Source organism: Canis lupus, chromosome 32 (assembly GCF_003254725.2).
Source record: "Canis lupus dingo isolate Sandy chromosome 32, ASM325472v2, whole genome shotgun sequence".
Classification (NCBI taxonomy): Eukaryota; Metazoa; Chordata; class Mammalia; order Carnivora; family Canidae; genus Canis; species Canis lupus.
In genome coordinates, this window is record NC_064274.1 from 16465504 (window position 1) to 16485037 (window position 19534).

Genomic DNA, 19534 nt, shown 5'->3' on the forward strand with positions numbered 1-19534 from the left:
AACAGCTCTCAGTAAAGCTTTGGCAAAAGAGCTTGTTGCTTGTACCTATCAGAAATGTCAGATACTTTATTGCAGCTCTATCACTGGCAAACAATATTGCATAGTTATTAAAATACAGGAATTAACTATAAAATCTGCAAGTGGCAAACAGTGTTGTAAATCAACTAAGCAATTAGCCTGTGATTTTTTAAGTGACTGAATACAAATTCAGAATTATGAAGTTATTATCTAATAACCCAACAAGTGATGTGAATAAATCCTTGCTAATATGAAAATTATCAAACCACTGAAATATTCTTATCTACAAGCAGTTCTATGAATCCTCATGCTAATGCACTTAGATTGATAAACTACAGGCATTCTGTGAAAGCTTTGTTTATTCCAATTGCTGAGGATTGTGCTTAGAGAATCTGTCATCCAAATGATCAGCAAATCGAAATCTGCAATTTGTTTTCACTTAATAGGCAGACAGGTTTTCACCAGCTTAAACTCAATTCTATTAATACTCTTTGAAACTAATTGCTGGAAAATGAATTTTAAAGGCAGGATTTTATCATTTCTGCCCCACCCCCACCCCTCACCCCACCATCTGTATAATAGAGGACTCAAAGCCACCTGTATACACTTTGGAAATACATGTTAAATAGGCACAGGCTATAATCTCCTGTCATTCATCTGCATTGTTGCAAAGGCCCCCTAGACCTTGCTTCTGCCACAATTCATTCTATACTTTGTTCTCAAAATTACTTTCTGATTATGCTGTTTCCCTTCCACAAAGCTCCAGCTCCCTGCCAAATAAAAGGCAAAAAAAAAACCCTTAATATGGATTCAATGTCCTTCTTTATCTGGTCTCACTTAACATACTTTTTCTTTATTTTTGTTTACATTGCAACATAACACCCATACAGAAAAAAGCTCACACCATTAAATAATGAAAAATAAAGCAACAACCAGACAACCACTGTCCAGAACAAAAAAAAATAGATTGCTGTTATTACCATAGGGACCAGTTCTCCTTGTGCATCTTTCTGATCATATCCTCCCCAGCATCTTAGAGCTAACCACCCAGAGGTGATTACTTTTTTCATTTTCTCTAAAGTATCTTCACCTGGGTGACAATCCTTAACTGCACAGTTAACTCCACCTGCTTATGAATGTTACAAAAATGGAATCAGCTGTTCTCTTCAAGTATTACTTTTTTCACTCAACATTGTTCTGTTTTTTTTTTTTTTAAGATTTTATTTATTTATTCATGAGAAACATAGAAAGAGAGAGGCAGAGACACAGGCAGAGGGAGAAGCAGGCTCCACGCAGGGAGCCTGACATGGGACTTGATCCCAGGTCTCCAGGATCATGCCCTGGGCTGAAGGCAGCACTAAACCGCTGAGCCACCAAGGCTGCCCCCAACATTGTTCTTTTAAAAGTCCATTTGTGTTAGAGAAGAAGACAAACCATGAGACTCCTAACTCTGGGAAACAAACAAAGAGTTGGAGGAAGGAGAGGTGGGTGGGATATGGGATGACTGGGTGCCAGGCACTAAGGCACATGCTGAGATGAGTATAACCGGGTGTTACACTACATGTTGGCAAGTTGAATTTAAATAAATTATTTGTTAAAAGTCCATTTGTGCTATTGCTATCGCTATAGTTTCTTAAATTTTAAACTGTTTAGTATTACATTTCATCCATATACCACAATATATTTGTCTTTTCCACATCGATGGGGATTTGGATTTTTATTATTTCCGGATTGGAGCCATTACAAACAATGCTGCTAAGACATTCTCAAGTATATATTTTGGTTCCCAAGATTCTCTAAGTGTTCATTCCCAAGGATTGAAATTGTTGTAACATTGCTATTCATAGCTTCATGCTAGATAAATATTTATGTAACATTCAAAAACAGGCAAAACTAATTTGCCTATAAATATCTCCATTCTCAGGGATCCCTGGGTGGCGCAGCGGTTTGGCGCCTGCCTTTGGCCCAGGGCGCGATCCTGGAGATCCGGGATCGAATCCCACGTCAGGCTCCCGGTGCATGGAGACTGCTTCTCCCTCTGCCTGTGTCTCTGCCTCTCTCTCTCTCACTGTGTGCCTATCATGAATAAAAAAAAAAAAAAAAAAAAATCTCCATTCTCTGCTAGATATGTCAAGATGTTTTTCTAAAGTATTGAACCAATTTAAACATCCAGCAATAGTGAATGACAACTCTTGTTTCTTCATAATATTAGCACTATTTGGGATTATCAGACTACCTCTCTGCTTCTAATCTCTTTCCTCTTGCTTTGGGATTTTCTAGTTGTTTATTCCTTTGCCCAAAGGTATTAATTCTGAACTATTACAGGTCACTAATTCACTCTTCATCTGTTACTAATCTGCTGATAAACTCAGTCATTAAATTCTTGACTTTGAACATTCTCTTTGCTAAATTCTTACATTTCTATTTAGTTCTTTTCAAATTGTGTAATGATACTTCATGTGGTTTCCTGTCAACTGGTCCTATATTTCTTTAAGCATAGTAACATAATTTTTATAGAATGCATCTGAAAATTTCAGTATCTGAGTATATATATATGAAATAGAATTTCCTTTTACATGATATCTTTGACTCTTGTTTTAAACATTGTATTCAATTGCTTGAAGGAATAATATAAGACCTAAAATGCAGAAACTTCCTTCAGAGAGTACTGTGGAATTTTTTTTTTCTCTGTAAGGCACCTGGAGTCTCTTCCAGTCTTACACCACTTTAAGTTGCATTAAAATTTAGATGAATTATGGAGACCTATATTTTAAATCTTTTTTTTTTTAATTTTTATTTGTTTATGATAGTCACACAGAGAGAGAGAGAGAGAGAGAGAGAGAGAGAGAGAGAAAGGCAGAGACATAGGCAGAGGGAGAAGCAGGCTCCATGCACCGGGAGCCCGACGTGGGATTCAATCCCGGGTCTCCAGGATTGCGCCCTGGGCCAAAGGCAGGCGCTAAACCACTGCGCCACCCAGGGATCCCTGGAGCCCTATATTTTAATAAAAGGGTTCAAAAATTTGAGGTCCAAAGAGATAAAGTTGAAGTAAAATCATTTATGAGGACTTTTTGTTCTGTAACTTACTGTGTGATCTTGAGTTGAGAATTTTTTTCCTAATTTTTCTTATCTGTTAAAATAGTACAAAGCCGGTAGCCCTCAAAATGATGACTTTCTTTTCTTTTCTTTTTATAGTTTCCATTGTGTTTCTCTGGTGTTTTATGTGTAATGGGTATGGTGCATCTTGCTTTTGTTTTGTATTGTATTTTTTGACTATGTGGCTTTTTCCAAACTATGTTATGATTATTTTGAAAGTGATGCCTGTGACTTTCTACAATATCAAGTACAGTGATTGCTACACTCACTATATTGAGTGTGGTAACTTGATGCTGTAGCTGCTCAATTCATGTTAATAGATAAGTCAATGAATAAATAAATTTTGGAAATAGGTGCATAGATAAAAGTGATTCAACCAAACTCAGTATTGCCATAGAGAAGGGAAAGAGAAAGTATCTTTTCTATTATAGATCTTAGACCTTCAATCTAATTTCTCTTGCTATGTTTACCTGTCTAGTATATTGGATGATTGTCCTCATTCAGCACAACTGGTCTGGGATAAGATTGACAAATAATGATTCGAATCTGTGAAACAGCTTAAAGACAAAGACTAAAAACATCTATCCAGAAGAGAAGTGATAGTATGTATTAAAAGCTTATTTCAGTCGTAAAACTTAAAAAGCATGCTCATTAATAATTCATCAATCCTCTATAAAAGAACTTTGGTGTAGCCATTTTTACTCTATACTTTTAGTCAATTCTAGCTGATTTCTCTAGGACCCGATTTTGACAACAAACCTCTGAAAAGGATCCATTTGCCTGGGGATTTACTTATAATATTGGAATTAAAAATAATTTTGAGATAAATTAGGTAAATATAATTTAGCATATTAAACAATGGTTCTAATTATTTTTTTAAATATTTTATTTATTTATTCATGAGAGACAGAGACAGAGAAGCAGAGACACAGGCAGAGGGAGAAGCAGGCTCCATGTGGGGAGCCCGATGTGGGACTCGATCCCGGGTCCCCAGGATCACGCCCTGGGCTGAAGGCGGCGCTAAACCGCTGAGCCACCCAGGGTGCCCCAATGGTTCTAATTAGATGAGAGTAAAAGTTAAAGAAAAAGGCAATATACACTAACAATGAGACTGAAAAAAGAGAAATTAAGGAGCCAATCCCATTTACAATTGCACCCAAAAGCATAAGATACCTAGGAATAAACCTAACCAAAGAGGTGAAGGATCTATACCCTAAAAACTATAGAACACTTCTGAAAGAAATTGAGGAAGACACAAAGAGATGGAAAAATATTCCATGCTCATGGATTGGCAGAATTAATATTGTGGAAATGTCAATATTACCCAGCACAATTTACACGTTTAATGCAATCCCTATCAAAATACCATGGACTTTCTTCAGAGAGTTAGAACAAATTATTTTAAGATTTGTGTGGAATCAGAAAAGACCTCGAATAGCCATGGGAATTTTAAAAAAGAAAACCATATCTGGGGGCATCACAATACCAGATTTCAGGTTGTACTACAAAGTTGTGGTCATCAAGACAGTGTGGTACTGGCACAAAAACACACATAGATCAATGGAAGAGAATAGAGAACCCAGAAGTGGACCCTCAACTTTATGGTCAACTAATATTCGATAAAGGAGGAAAGACTCTCCACTGGAAGAAAGACAGTCTCTTCAATAAATGGTGCTGGGAAAATTGGACATCCACATGCAGAAGAATGAAACTAGACCACTTTCTTGCACCATACACAAAGATAAACTCAAAATGGATGAAAGATCTAAATGTGAGACAAGATTCCCTCAAAATCCTAGAGGAGAACACAGGCAACACCCTTTTTGAACTCAGCCACAGTAACTTCTTGCAAGATACATCCACGAAGGCAAAAGAAACAAAAGCAAAAATGAACTATTGGGACTTCATCAAGATAAGAAGCTTTTGCACAGCAAAGGATACAGTCAACAAAACTAAAAGACAACCTACAGAATGGGAGAAGAGATTTGCAAATGACGTATCAGATAAAGGGCTAGTTTCCAAGATCTATAAAGAACTTCTTAAATTCAACACCAAAGAAACAAACAATCCAATCATGAAATGGGCAAAAGACATGAACAGAAATCTCACAGAGGAAGACATAGACATGGCCAACACGCACATGAGAAAATGCTCTGCATCACTTGCCCTCAGGGAAATACAAATCCAAACCACAATGAGATACCACCTCACACCAGTGAGAATGGGGCAAATTAACAAGGCAGGAAACCACAAATGTTGGAGAGGATGCGGAGAAAAGGGAACCCTCTTACACTGTTGGTGGGAATGTGAACTGGTGCAGCCACTCTGGAAAACTGTGTGGAGGTTCCTCAAAGAGTTAAAAATAGAACTGCCCTATGACCCAACAATCGCACTGTTGGGGATTTACCCGAAAGATACAGATGCAATGAAATGCCGGGACACCTGCACCCCGATGTTTCTAGCAGCAATGTCCACAATAGCCAAACTGTGGAAGGAGCCTCGGTGTCCATCAAAAGATGAATGGATAAAGAAGATGTGGTCTATGTATACAATGGAATATTATTCAGCCATTAGAAATGACAAATACCCACCATTTGCTTCAACGTGGATGGAACTGGAGGGTATTATGCTGAGTGAAATGAGTCAATCGGAGAAGGACAAACATTGTATGTTCTCATTCATTTGGGGAATACAAATAATAGTGAAAGGGAATAGAAAGGAAGAGAGAAGAAGTGTGTGGGAAATATCAGAAAGGGAGACAGAACATATAGACTCCTAACTCTGGGAAACGAACTAGGGGTGGTGGAAGGGGAGGAGGGCGGGGGGTGGGGGTGAATGGGTGACGGGCACTGAGGGGGGCACTTGACGGGATGAGCACTGGGTGTTATTCTGTATGTTGGCAAATTGAACACCAATAAAAAATAAATTTATTATAAAAAAAAAGAAAATGGGCAATATTTCATATCAAAGCAGGCATTGGTTAGGTGTATATTTTGTCCATAAAACTGAATGGACAGTAACAAATTCTGCCAATTATCTGAAAGATTATTATACATTTAAAAATATATATTTAGAGTCATCAAGATGTTATGTCTTTTACACATAATATTAAGGAATTGACTGAATCTTTACTTTTCTCTCATTTGATATCATTTAGATTAAACACATCAGTATTGCTAGAAACCTTTATTCATTCTCACAACCTCTCTTCTACTGATCTATCAATCTATCAGTGTTCATCATCATCAGATACTACTGTAATGGGATAACAATCAGGAGCCTGACAACAAAAAAAGATTGAAATTTCTTCTTTTCTTATATTCCAGAATCCTAGAGAGTTACAGTCTGGTATGGCATTTCACATGTCAAGGGCATGGATTCCTTCTGTCTTGTTTCTCTACTCTGTGTGCTTTAACAGTTACTAGAGCCTCAGCTATTATATGTTCACTCTAGCTGGAAAGAAGGAGGAAAGATGCAAAAACAGTTGCACAAAGTACCTGCTTACACTGCATTGGCCAGTATTAGTCACATGGTCTCACCTGGCCTAAAGGGAGACTATGGATTGTCTTTATTCTCAGGTGCTAATATAAAAATATATAGATAGATTGATATATATAGATATACATATGCATCTCTCTCTACTATATATAGAATAGAGAGAGAATATATAGAATATATATAATGTAGAATATAGAATATATATAGAATATATATAGGATATACATAGAATATAATATATATATAATATATCTCTCTATTATACATATATGTATGTATATATAATATATATGTGTGTGTGTATATATATATATATACGTATTAGTGAGGAAGAGAATAGCTACTGGGGAATAGCAGTCAACCTCCTTTACTATTTATTTACTTATTTACTTTACTCTAAGATATAAACAGTTGACCAGACCAAATTTTTAAAAAGAGAAAGCATCAGTAGTTTAGAAAACCAAGACTTAAAAAATAATGCAAATACTACACTATCAGCATAGTTGTAGATGAGCATCAAACTTAGAACTGATTTTCTGGGTGTCCAAAGTGAAAAGGGATATAAAATAATTAGCTATTGTATTTTAATTAGGAGAAGGCATTACTGAAGCAAAATGAAGCCCTCTTGGCTCTGGACAATTCAAAAATTTATCTCATGGTAATTTTTAGGGAAAAAAATGAATGTTATGGTATCCAATACTCCTATAATGGATGCGAGGAGTATAAGGCACTTACTTGGTATCTTTGATGAAAAATCAAAGGAAAGTATTATTTTATACCTCAGTGAAGTTTCATATGTGAGTCCCTAAGGAAAAATGATCCAAGGATAAAATCTTTGTGTTTTCTGGCTTAAACCCAGAATAGATTTTAACCTACCTGAAGGGAGATTATATATATATATATATATATATATATATAATATATATATATAGTTATATATTATAGTTATCTATATAACTATAGTTGTATATCTATAGTTATATATATATATAATATATATATATAGTTATCTGCAATATTACTGTTCCAAAAGGTTTATATACTGTTATATATGGTTTACTGTTAAATATGATTATCTGTAAATATTACTGTTCCAAAAGGTTTCTGAACAAGTTTAGGAAATTAAAGAATAGATTATCTAATTTTCTTGAGTCTGCTAGCATGTTACAAACCGATTGAGCTTTCTTAACATCAGGTGTTCTAAAAAGTGAAAGGAGCCAATTTGTTAACTGTAAGAGAACAAAAACACAAAGTGATAAAAGAGGTGGAAGCAGAAACCAATTTGCTAAATTTACTAAATTACACAGTTTACTAAAAACTTAAGTGAATTTCTCATAGCAATGGTAGAGAAGCTATTTTTGCAATGAAATGTGTGTTTATATCCACACTTCAAAATTACTTATCAAATAACTTCCAGGAAATGTTATAAATTTTAGCTAAATTATATGTTCTTAGTTTTTTTGTACTTTTCAGAGAGTTTATGTAGAGTATATCTGTTAAAATATCATTTTACATATTTTGACATATATAGATAATAAATGCCTTAGATACAATAAATTTATGGCTTCTTAAATATAATTTTATTATTAATGGATTATAGAATGGTCCGAGAGAGGCAAGAAAAAATGAATTCATGGCCCCTAAAGGTTTATAGTCATTTTCATCTAATTTTTGATACAGTAGTAATTAAATGAGAGGTGAAAAGAAATTCAGTGATTAAACATTGTTCAATATGATGACACATTAATAACGAATAAGTTATATTTCTAAATTAATTCTCTCAAGTTCAAAAGCAATTTTTAGGCTGTTTCTAAGCAAAACTCTTTGAAGAATTAATTTTTGCTTTTAGGGAGCACTATAGATTGACATCAAGGATTTCTCTTATTTCCATGTAGGAAGAACCTTTTGTAATGGTCTCTGAAAATGTCTTGGGTAAGCCGAAGAAATACCAGGGCTTCTCCATTGATGTTTTGGATGCCTTATCTAACTACCTGGGTTTTAACTATGAAATTTATGTTGCACCGGATCACAAGTACGGAAGCCCACAAGAAGATGGAACATGGAATGGCTTGGTAGGAGAACTAGTCTTTAAGGTAAGCATTTATTTATCTATCTATCTATCCATCTGTCTATCTACCTATCACATTTCCAGTAATTGAACTATAACTCTTGAAAGCTAATTTCATATAAAATATGTGTAAAGCAAAGCATCAGATGGTAATGTTGAATAGAAAAGTTAGCAAAAGTTATAGCCAGTACTGTTTTATAAACTTTGTGTAAAGAAAAACTGATGAGAAAAACAAAGCAAAATTTCAAAATATTTCTTATAATAAAAAATATCTATAACAAGGTCTTACCTTTGCCAAAATTATACTCCAAGCATTTTGTCTGTATATGATACACAATGAAGTCACGATGTAATTTAAAACACAACTCATAATTTTCTTTTTAAAATGCAATGTAATTTTCAAAAAAATAATAAAATGCTGATGAATTAGGGACTAATCATTTAGTTTCAGGATCTAAGTAAGGTGTATCTATCCTTATTGATATGTTTCTCTTTGTTCTTTAATTTTTCAGAGAGATGCTTATTCTCAATTTATCTTTATTTCTGTCAGTTTTTGCTTTTTTAAAAATCTCTGTTATTAGGTAAAACATATTTATTTAAAAAATTTTAAAGATTTTATTTATTTATTTATTTATTAATGACAGACACAGAGAGAGAGGCAGAGACATAGGCAGAGGGAGAAGCAGGCTCCATGCAGGGAGCCCAATGTGGGACTGGATCCCTGGACCCCAGGATCACGCCCCAAGCTAAAGGCAGACGTTTAACACTGAGCCACCCAGGCGTCCCAGTGCACACACATTTATAATTATTATGTCTTCCTGATGAATTCTTGAATAGTTGGGTTAAACTATTTATAATAGTTGGTTCAAGTTAAATTGGATTTATGTATGTCCCTTTTCCTCTCTGTTCTTTTTTTGCCTCTCTTTGGTTAAGTGAATATTTTTCATATTTGACTTTATTTCCTCTTTTGACTTTTACCATATCTCTTTGTATTTCTGTTCATGTGGTTAATATAGAGATTATAATATGTATTCTTAATTTATCATGTTCTATGTAGTTTAATATCATACGATTTCACATTTTTTAATAATAAATTTTTTATTGCTGTTCAATTTGCCAACATACAGAATAACACCCAGTGCTCATCCCATCAAGTGCCCCCCTCAGTGCCCATCACCCATCCACCCTCACCCCCGGCCCTCCTCCCCTTCCATCACCCTTAGTTCATTTCCCAGAGACAGGAGTCTTTATGTTCTGTCTCCCTTTCTGATATTTCCTACCCATTTCTTCTCTCTTCCCTTCTATTCCCTTTCACTATTATTTGTATTCCCCAAATGAATGAGAACATACAATGTTTGTCCTTCTCCGATTGACTTACTTCACTCAGCATAATACCCTCCAGTTCCATCCACGTTGAAGCAAATGGTGGGTATTTGTCGTTTCTAAAGGCTGAGTAATATTCCATTGTATACATAAACCACATCTTCTTTATACACTCATCTTTTGTTGGACACTGAGGCTCCTTCCACAGTTTGGCTATTGTGGACATTGCTGCTAGAAACATCGGGGTGCAGGTGTCCCGGCATTTCATTGCATCTGTATCTTTCGGGTAAATCCCCAACAGTGCAATTGCTGGGTCGTAGGGCAGGTCTATTTTTAACTCTTTGAGGAACCTCCACACAGTTTTCCAGAGTGGCTGCACCAGTTCACATTCCCACCAACAGTGCAAGAGGGTTCCCTTATCTCCATCCTCTCCAACATTTGTTGTTTCCTGCCTTGTTAATTTGCCCCATTCTCACTGGTGTGAGGTGGTATCTCATTGTGGTTTGGATTTGTATTTCCCTGAGGGCAAGTGATGCAGAGCATTTTCTCATGTGTGTGTTGGCCATGTCTATGTCTTCCTCTGTGAGATTTCTGTTCATGTCTTTTGCCCATTTCATGATTGGATTGTTTGTTTCTTTGGTGTTGAGTTTAAGAAGTTCTTTATAGATCTTGGAAACTAGCCCTTTATCTGATACGTCATTTGCAAATCTCTTCTCCCATTCTGTAGGTTGTCTTTTAGTTTTGTTGACTGTATCCTTTGCTGTGCAAAAGCGTCTTATCTTGATGAAGTCCCAATAGTTCATTTTTGCTTTTGTTTCTTTTGCCTTCGTGGATGTATCTTGCAAGAAGTTACTGTGGCTGAGTTCAAAAAGGGTGTTGCCTGTGTTCTCCTCTAGGATCTTGATGGAATCTTGTCTCACATTTAGATCTTTCATCCATTTTGAGTTTATCTTTGTGTATGGTGAAAGAGAGTGGTCTAGTTTCATTCTTCTGCATGTGGATGTCCAATTTTCCCAGCACCATTTATTGAAGAGACTGTCTTTCTTCCAGTGGATAGTCTTTCCTCCTTTATCGAATATTAGTTGACCATAAAGTTGAAGGTCCACTTCTGGGTTCTCTATTCTGTTCCATTGATCTCTGTGTTGTTTTTGTGCCAGTACCACACTGTCTTGATGACCACAGCTTTGTAGTACAACCTGAAATCTGGCATTGTGATGCCCCCAGATATGGTTTTCTTTTTTAAAATTCCCCTGGCTATTCGGGGTCTTTTCTGATTCCACACAAATCCTAAAATAATTTGTTCTAACTCTCTGAAGAAAGTCCATGGTATTTTGATAGGGATTGCATTAAACGTGTATATTGCCCTGGGTAACATTGACATTTTCACAATATTAATTCTGCCAATCCATGAGCATGGAATATTTTTCCATCTCTTTGTGTCTTCCTCAATTTCTTTCAGAAGTGTTCTATAGTTTTTAGGGTATAGATCCTTTACATCTTTGGTTAGGTTTATTCCTAGGTATCTTATGCTTTTGGGTGCAATTGTAAATGGGATTGACTCCTTAATTTCTCTTTCTTCAGTCTCAGTGTATAGAAATGCCACTGATTTCTCGGCATTGATTTTGTATCCTCCCATGCTACCAAATTGCTGTATGAGTTCTAGCAATCTTGGGGTGGAGACTTTTGGGTTTTCTATGTAGAGTATCATGTCATCAGTGAAGAGGGAGAGTTTGACTTCTTCTTTGCCAATTTGAATGCCTTTAATGTCTTTTTGTTGTCTGATTGCTGAGGCTAGGACTTCCAGTACTATGTTGAATAGCAGTGGTGAGAGTGGACATCCCTGTCTTGTTCCTGATCTTAGGGGAAAGGCTCCCAGTGCTTCCCCATTGAGAATGATATTTGCTGTGGGCTTTTCATACATGGCTTTTAAGATGTTGAGGAATGTTCCCTCTATCCCTACTATCTGAAGAGTTTTGATCAGGAATGGATGCTGTTCTCTGCATCTAATGAGAGGATCATATGGTTCTTGGTTTTTCTCTTGCTGATATGATGAATCACATTGATTGTTTTACGGGTGTTGAACCATCCTTGTGTCCCAGGAATAAATCCTACATGGTCATGGTGAATAATTTTCTTAATGTGCTGTTGGATCCTATTGGCCAGTATCTTGTTGAGAATTTTTGCATCCATGTTCATCAGGGATATTGGTCTGTAATTCTCCTTTTTGGTGGGGTCTTTGTCTGGTTTTGGAATTAAGGTGATGCTGGCCTCATAGAACGAATTTGGAAGTACTCCATGTCTTTCTATCTTTCCAAACAGCTTTAGTAGAATAGGTATGGTTTCTTCTTTAAACGTTTGATAGAATTCCCCTGGGAAGCCATCTGGCCCTGGACTTTTGTGTCTTGGGAGGTTTTTGATGACTGCTTCAATTTCCTCCCTGGTTATTGGCCTGTTAAGGTTTTCTATTTCTTCCTGTTCCAGTTTTGGTAGTTTGTGGCTTTCCAGGAATGCATCCATTTCTTCTAGATTGCCTAATTAATGGTGTATAGCTGTTCATAATATGTTTTTAAAATTGTTTGTATTTCCTTGGTGTTGGTAGTGATCTCTCCTTTCTCATTCATGATTTTATTTTATTTTATTTTTTTAATTTTTTTAAATTTTTATTTATTTATGATAGTCACAGAGAAAGAGAGAGAGAGAGAGAGAGAGGAGAGAGAGAGGCAGACACATAGGCAGAGGGAGAAGCAGGCTCCATGCACCGGGAGCCTGATGTGGGATTCGATCCTGGGTCTTCAGGATCGCGCCCTGGGCCAAAGGCAGGCTCCAAACCACTGCGCCACCCAGGGATCCCCTCATTCATGATTTTATTAATTTGAGTCTTCTCTCTCTTCTTTTTAATAAGGCTGGCTAATGGTTTATCTATCTTATTAATTCTTTCAAAGAACCAACTCCTGGTTCTGTTGATCTGTCCACAGTTCTTCTGGTCTCGATTTCATTGAGTTCTGCTTGAATCTTTATTAACTCTCTTCTTCTGCTGGGTGTAGGATCTATCTGCTGTTTTTTCTCTAGCTCCTTTATGTGTAAGGTTAGCTTTTGTATTTGAGTTCTTTCCAGCTTTTGAATGGATGCTTGTATTGCGATGTATTTCCCCCTTAGTACTGCTTTTGCTGCTGCATCCCAAAGATTTTGAATGGTTGTATCTTCATTCTCATTAGTTTCCATGAATCTTTTTAATTCTTCCTTAATTTCCTGGTTGACCCTTTCATCTTTTAGCAGGATGGTCCTTAACCTCCATGTGTTTGAGGTCCTTCCAAATTTCTTGTTGTGATTTAGTTCTTATTTCGAGGCATTATGGTCTCAGAATATGCAGGGGACAATCCCAATCTTTTGTTATCGGTTCAGACCCGATTTGTGACCCAGTATGTGGTCTATCCTGGAGAAAGTTCCATGTGCATGTGAGAAGACTGTGTATTCAGTTGAGTTTGGATGTAAAGTTCTGTAGATATCTGTGAAATCCATCTGGTCCAGTGTACCATTTAAAGCTCTCGTTTCTTTGAAGATGTTGTGTTTAGAAGACCTATTGAGTGTAGAAAGCGCTAGATTGAAGTCACCAAGTATAAGTGTATTATGATCTAAGTATGCCTTAACTTTGGTTATTAATTGATATATTTGGGAGCTCCCACATTCGAAGCATATATATTGAGGATTGTTAAGTCCTCTTGTTGGATTGATCCTTTAAGTATGAGATAGTGTCCCTCTTCATCTCTCACTACAGTCTTCGGGGTAAATTTTAGTTTATCTGATATAAGGATGGCTACCCCTGCTTTCTTTTGAGGACCATTTGAATGGTAAATGGTTCTCCAACCTTTTATTTTCAGGCTGTAGGTGTCCTTCTGTCTAAGATGAGTCTCTCATAGACAGCAAATAGATGGGTCCTGCTTTTTTATCCAGTCTGAAACCCTGCACCTTTTGATGGGGTCATTAAGCCCCTTCACGTTCAGAGTTTCTATTGAAAGATATGAGTTTAGTGTCATCGTGATATCTATTCAGTCCTTGTTTTTGTGGATTGTTCCACTGAATTTCTTAAAGGGGAATTTTAAGAGTCCCCCTTACAATTTCTTGCAGAGCTGGTTTGGAGGTCACATATTCTTTCAGCTTCCTGCCTGTCTTGGAAGCTCTTTATCTCTCCTTCCATTTTGAATGAGAGCCTTGCTGGATAAAGTATTCTTGGGTGCATGTTCTTCTCATTTAGGACCCTGAATGTATCCTGCCAGCCCTTTCTGGCCTGCCAGGTCTCTGTGGAGAGGTCTGCTGTTACCCTAATACTCCTTCCCATAAATGTCAAGGATTTCTTGTCTCTTGCTGCTTTAAGGATCTTCTCTTTATCTTTGGAATGTGCAAGCTTCACTATTAAATGTCAAGGTGTTGAATGGTTTTTATTGATTTTAGGGGGGGATCTCTCTATTTCCTGGATCTGAATGCCTGTTTCCCTTCCCAGATTAGGAAAGTTTTCAGCTAGGATTTGTTCAAATACATATTCTGGCACTCTGTCCCTTTCGGCGCCCTCGGGAACCCCAATTAAACGTAGGTTTTTCTTTCTCAGGCTGTCGTTTATTTCCCTTAATCTTTCTTCATGGTCTTTTAATTGTTTGTCTCTTTTTTCCTCAGTTTCCCTCTTTGCCATCAACTTGTCTTCTATGTCACTCACTCGTTCTTCCACTTCATTAACCCTCGTCGTTAGGATTTCTAGTTTGGATTGCATCTCATTCAATTGATTTTTAATTTCTGCCTGATTGGATCTAAATTCTGCAGTCATGAAATCTCTTCAGTCCTTTATGCTTTTTTCTAGAGCCACCAGTAGCTGTATAATAGTGCTTCTGAATTGGCTTTCTGACATTGAATTGTAATCCAGATTTTGTAACTCTGTGGGAGAGAGGACTGTTTCTGATTCTTTCTTTTGAGGTGAGGTTTTCCTTCTAGTCATTTTGCTCAGTGCAGAGTAACCAAAAACAAGTTGTATTGGGAAAAGGAGAAAGAGAGAGGAGAGAAAGAAGGAAAGAAAAGAGAAAAGAAAAAAAAAGGAAAAGAAAGAAAGCAAAAAGAAAAGGGTGAAAGAAACAAACAGAAATCAAAAAGCAAAAAAAAAACAAAAACAAAAAAAACAAACCCCGGGGGAGTATCTTCTGATTCTATACTTTAAGTCCCTTGATTTCCCCTGGAACTTGTCCGTCTAGCTGGTCTTCTGGGGGAGGGGCCTGTTGTGCTGATTTTCAGGTGTTAGCACTTGGGGGAGCTGCTCTGCCCCTGCCACCAGGTGCAGGGCTCAGTGGACGTTGTTTACCCCGTGAGGCCCCAGGAGGAACAACCGCAGTGGGGGCGGCCAGCTCTGGAGCCTGGAGTCAGCCCCCGCAGTACCTATGTAGCTCTGGGTCTGCAGGGGCCTGGATGCTCCAGGGGCGGGGCTGCTGATCTGCTCAGCTCAGGGCAGGAGTGTCCTTGCTGTCCTGGGCCCTCCTGGCCTCTGCCTGTCCAGATCCTAGGCTGTGTCCCGGGCCCAGTGCTCCGGGGCCTGCGGTGTTAGATTGGCACTCCTAGCGGTGCAGCCCCCTCCGCGGATCCGTGGCCGGAGCCCCTCCCAGCTGCTCCCGGGTCCAGCCATGCGCGCTGCAGCCCTTAGGGAGCTCGTTGCACTCTGCCCAGGGCGCAGGTGTCTGTTAGTGTCCCCGGGAGCCCGAGGGCATCCCCGCCCTCCTGGGTCCTGCTCCACCTCCCTGCGAGCCCCTTTCCCCCCGGGAAGGTTGGTGCAGCTCCTGCTTCTCCGGGACGGGGCTCTCCTGTCCTGGGGACCCTCGCCCCGGCCTTAGCCAGGCTCCTGCGGGGCCCCTCCCCCTTGGATGCCTTTTGTTTCTTTATTTCTTTTTTCCCCATCTTCCTACCTTGAAAGAAGCGTGAACTCTTCTCACTGTAGCATTCCAGCTGTTCTCTCTTTAAATCTCAGGCCGAATTCATAGATTTTCAGGATGATTTGAAGGTTATCTATGTAATTTGGTGGGGACAGGTGACTTGGGGACCCTACTCTTCCCCCATTTCACATTTTTAAAGAGATATATACTTGTAACAATATGGTTTCATTTATACCATTCTATCCTTTATGCTAGTGTGATCATGATAATTATAATTTCAGAATTCCACAGTAAAATGTAATAATTTTTTAACTTAAACTTTCAATTGTCTTTTATAGAGAGGGAAAAAATGGTTCTGGTATTTAACCATTTATCCACTATTTCTAAGGTTCTTCACTTATTTCTACATATTTGGGCTCTTACTTGCTATCATTTATTTCAGAAGAACTTCTTTGGAAATGTCTTAATTTTTTTTTACCTTAAAATATCTTTATTGCCCTCAGTTTTGAGTAATATTCTTAGTGTGTATAAAACTCTGAGTTGACAGTTTTTCTTAATGTTAATCATTTTAAAGATATCTTTCTATTGCTTTTTGCAATATATTGTTTCTGATGGGAAGTTAGACATCGTTTGTACTTTTGTTCCTTATTATGGTGTGGGGTGGTGTTCTTTACAATTTTTTTTTCATTTTTCATATTTTAATGTGTAGCTATGATGTACCTAGATATGATTTTCTTTGTATTTATACTCCTAGGGATTCACTGAGCTTCCAGGTTATCTTTCACAAAGATACTAATAAGTGTTGCCAATTCTTTCTAGAATTACTGTTTTCTATCATTTTCCCTTTCTCCTCTCTCTTTAAGGCTCAGAGAATTCAAGGTAGACCTCTTAATATTGTCTCTAAGTCTCTGAGGTATTATTTAATTTCTTTAAGTATTTTTATTCTCTTTTACATTAAATAATTTATCTTGATCTGCTTTCAAGTTTACTGATTCTTTCTTCTGCAATCTCCAATTTTCTGCTAAATCCATGTAGTAACATTTTTTTTAAATTTTAGGTAGCTTATTTTTCAGTTCTGAATATCATTTTTTACAAATAATTTCCATTTCTCTTATGAGAAATCTTTCTATTATGATCATCTTTTCTTGTAAATCCTTCATCATATTCATAATAGCTACTTTAAAGTCCTTGTCTGCTACAATTTCAACATCTTTGCCATCTCCAGACAGATTTATGTTGACTGCTGTTTCTATTAACCATAGATCACATTTTTTATAGTTCTTATTTCTGTTTTGTCATGTTGATTGGATTCTGACTATTGTGGTTCATACATTATTAAGACTTGAGATTATATCTCTGGGATTGCATACTCCAAAGAGGATTGATTTTTGTTTTAGTAGTAGTTACAGGTTTCCCCTGAATTTGTGGAGGTTTGGTTTTATATGTTGGTAAATCAGATCTTTTTTACTTTCCCTTAGTTTTTAGGGAAAATCAATTGGTTTTAGCAATCCTTATGTTCTTAAGCATAGCCTTCTGGAGTTTCTATGAAAAGCCTGTGGTTCTCATCAAACCCTTGTGACTTAAAGGGACTCAAAATTTTATCTCTATCTTCCCTGTCATAAGCAGTAATTATAATCTTTGTTCAGCTCTTTTAGTCTTCTGGTTGTTGCTTTCTGCTGATTTTTTAAAAAGTCATCCTCATGCATGTGCAGTTTAGGAGTCAACCAAGGACTTGAGGGATGCTTATTCACAAATTTTTGACTCATTCCTCCACGACTCCCTCCTTTCTGTGATTTCCCTTTTAATTCCTAGCCACCCTGGCTGCCTCAGACTCCATCTTCTGACACTTTAAGCTAATAAAACTCTGACTTTCTGTTTGAGCTCTAATACCGCTTGTCACCTAAACTGAGGTGGGTCTTCACTGATAAGCCATATAAAAGTGGATCTCACCTTATGCAATTACCATTTTTCAAGGGTCCGATGCCTTTCAGTTTCTTCCTGCTTTTGGTTTTTCTACGGTCCTTTTAACTTGTGTGTTTTTAAATTTGTTTTTTTTTTGTTGTTGTTTGTTTGTTTGTTTTGTTTTTAAATTTGATACAGAATTTATAATTGTTATTCTTTGTTGGGTTAATCCAGTAAAAACTATCTTAGCATTGCCAGAACTGAAATTATTTCTGAAATACTTAAAAGTATTCAGAAAGCTAATATATCTGAATAAGTTGCTTCCAAGAGATGGGGAAGAGAAAAAAAAAATAAAGTTTTGAAGGCAGTGGTAGGAAAAATAATAATCCTATTTATATATCCATTACAATCTTACTGAGTTTGCTTTGTTTATTAAACCAATTACACATGGAATCTTATTTGAAAAACATATCAATATTTTCAGTAGGAAAAGGGAAATGATCAATTCTCATTACTCTTATTAAAACCATGAGAATTTATCTTGTATTCTTATATTAAAACCACAAACTCTCTGTATTCTGCTGTTGTTTCTGGGAGATCCTTCCTGATATGAACACAGATAAGCAATCATGTTAACACAAAAGGATAAAGAAAAGCACAGGCATTATAAAAAGACAGTATAAAAGTTGCCTTATAAAGATAACAGATAAAATTCTTAATGAGTTATTATGCTAAGAAACTTCATTTGCTAAATGCAAGTTAATGATATAAAAGCATTGTTAGAATTAGTCTAATGTTGATGCTGTTTTTAGACTTGTGGGCTTGTTCCAGTTAGTTACATTTTTTAGACTTGCTTTTTCCCCTTGAGGTGAGAAATACAATGTTAATGTGACAATTACTTACAACTATGACTTAAAAAAAACACGCTTTAGGAATTTTTTTTTTAATTTTTATTTATTTATGATAGTCACAGAGAGAGAGAGAGAGGCAGAGACCCAGGCAGAGGGAGAAGCAGGCTCCATGCACCGGGAGCCTGACGTGGGATTCGATCCCGGGTCTCCAGGATCGGGCCCTGGGCCAAAGGCAGGCGCTAAACCGCTGCACCACCCAGGGATCCCTAGGAATTTCTTATAAAACAACCCCACATAAGCAATAGTATGCTAGTCTTCGTTAACATTCGATTGAACTGTTTTTATTTGCATGGGAGAGCATGCCATTATTGTATGATAACTTAAGTTCAGTGCCATCCTTTCATAACGCAAAAAATTAGGCTTAAAGAGAGTAACTCAAAACTGATTTTTAGCCAGAAAAATTATAAAACTCTGTTTATTGCAACTAGATTTTTATTTTATTCAAGGAGATATTTAGTCATTCTAAGTTTTGAGAAAATACTTAGATATTTCTCAAGCGTAGAGGAATAAGCCTATATAAAAGTTTGTAGGAGACAGCAAAGATAGGAAAAAAATCGAAAACATGATAATTCAGTAAAATATCATAAAGTATTTTGGATAATCCAATAAGATTCATCATATTGAAACTTTCTTAGGCCTTATTTACCTCTGTAAAGCAAAGTAACACCATCAAAATGGCATAATAACGTTATGACAGAGCTCCAGAAAAATGAGCATATTATTGTTATATGTTTTCTGCTAGTGTAAGCATTTTTCATAATCTAAGTATGTTTTAAATAATAGGAAACAGAGTTGACCCTTTAAGAAGCATGAGT

General features: G+C 36.8%; 1 protein-coding gene across 3 annotated transcripts in view; it reads left to right on the plus strand.

Annotated features, from left to right (window-relative positions):
• The window catches only part of GRID2 (glutamate ionotropic receptor delta type subunit 2), a 1467015-nt gene that overhangs the window by 1108678 nt on the left and 338803 nt on the right, over positions 1-19534 (plus strand). For all 3 annotated transcript variants that reach the window (XM_025424636.3, XM_025424645.3, XM_025424626.3), the window contains exon 10: positions 8508-8705. In XM_025424636.3, coding sequence (XP_025280421.1) covers positions 8508-8705 — 198 coding nt within the window. The remainder of the gene's footprint in view (positions 1-8507; positions 8706-19534) is intronic.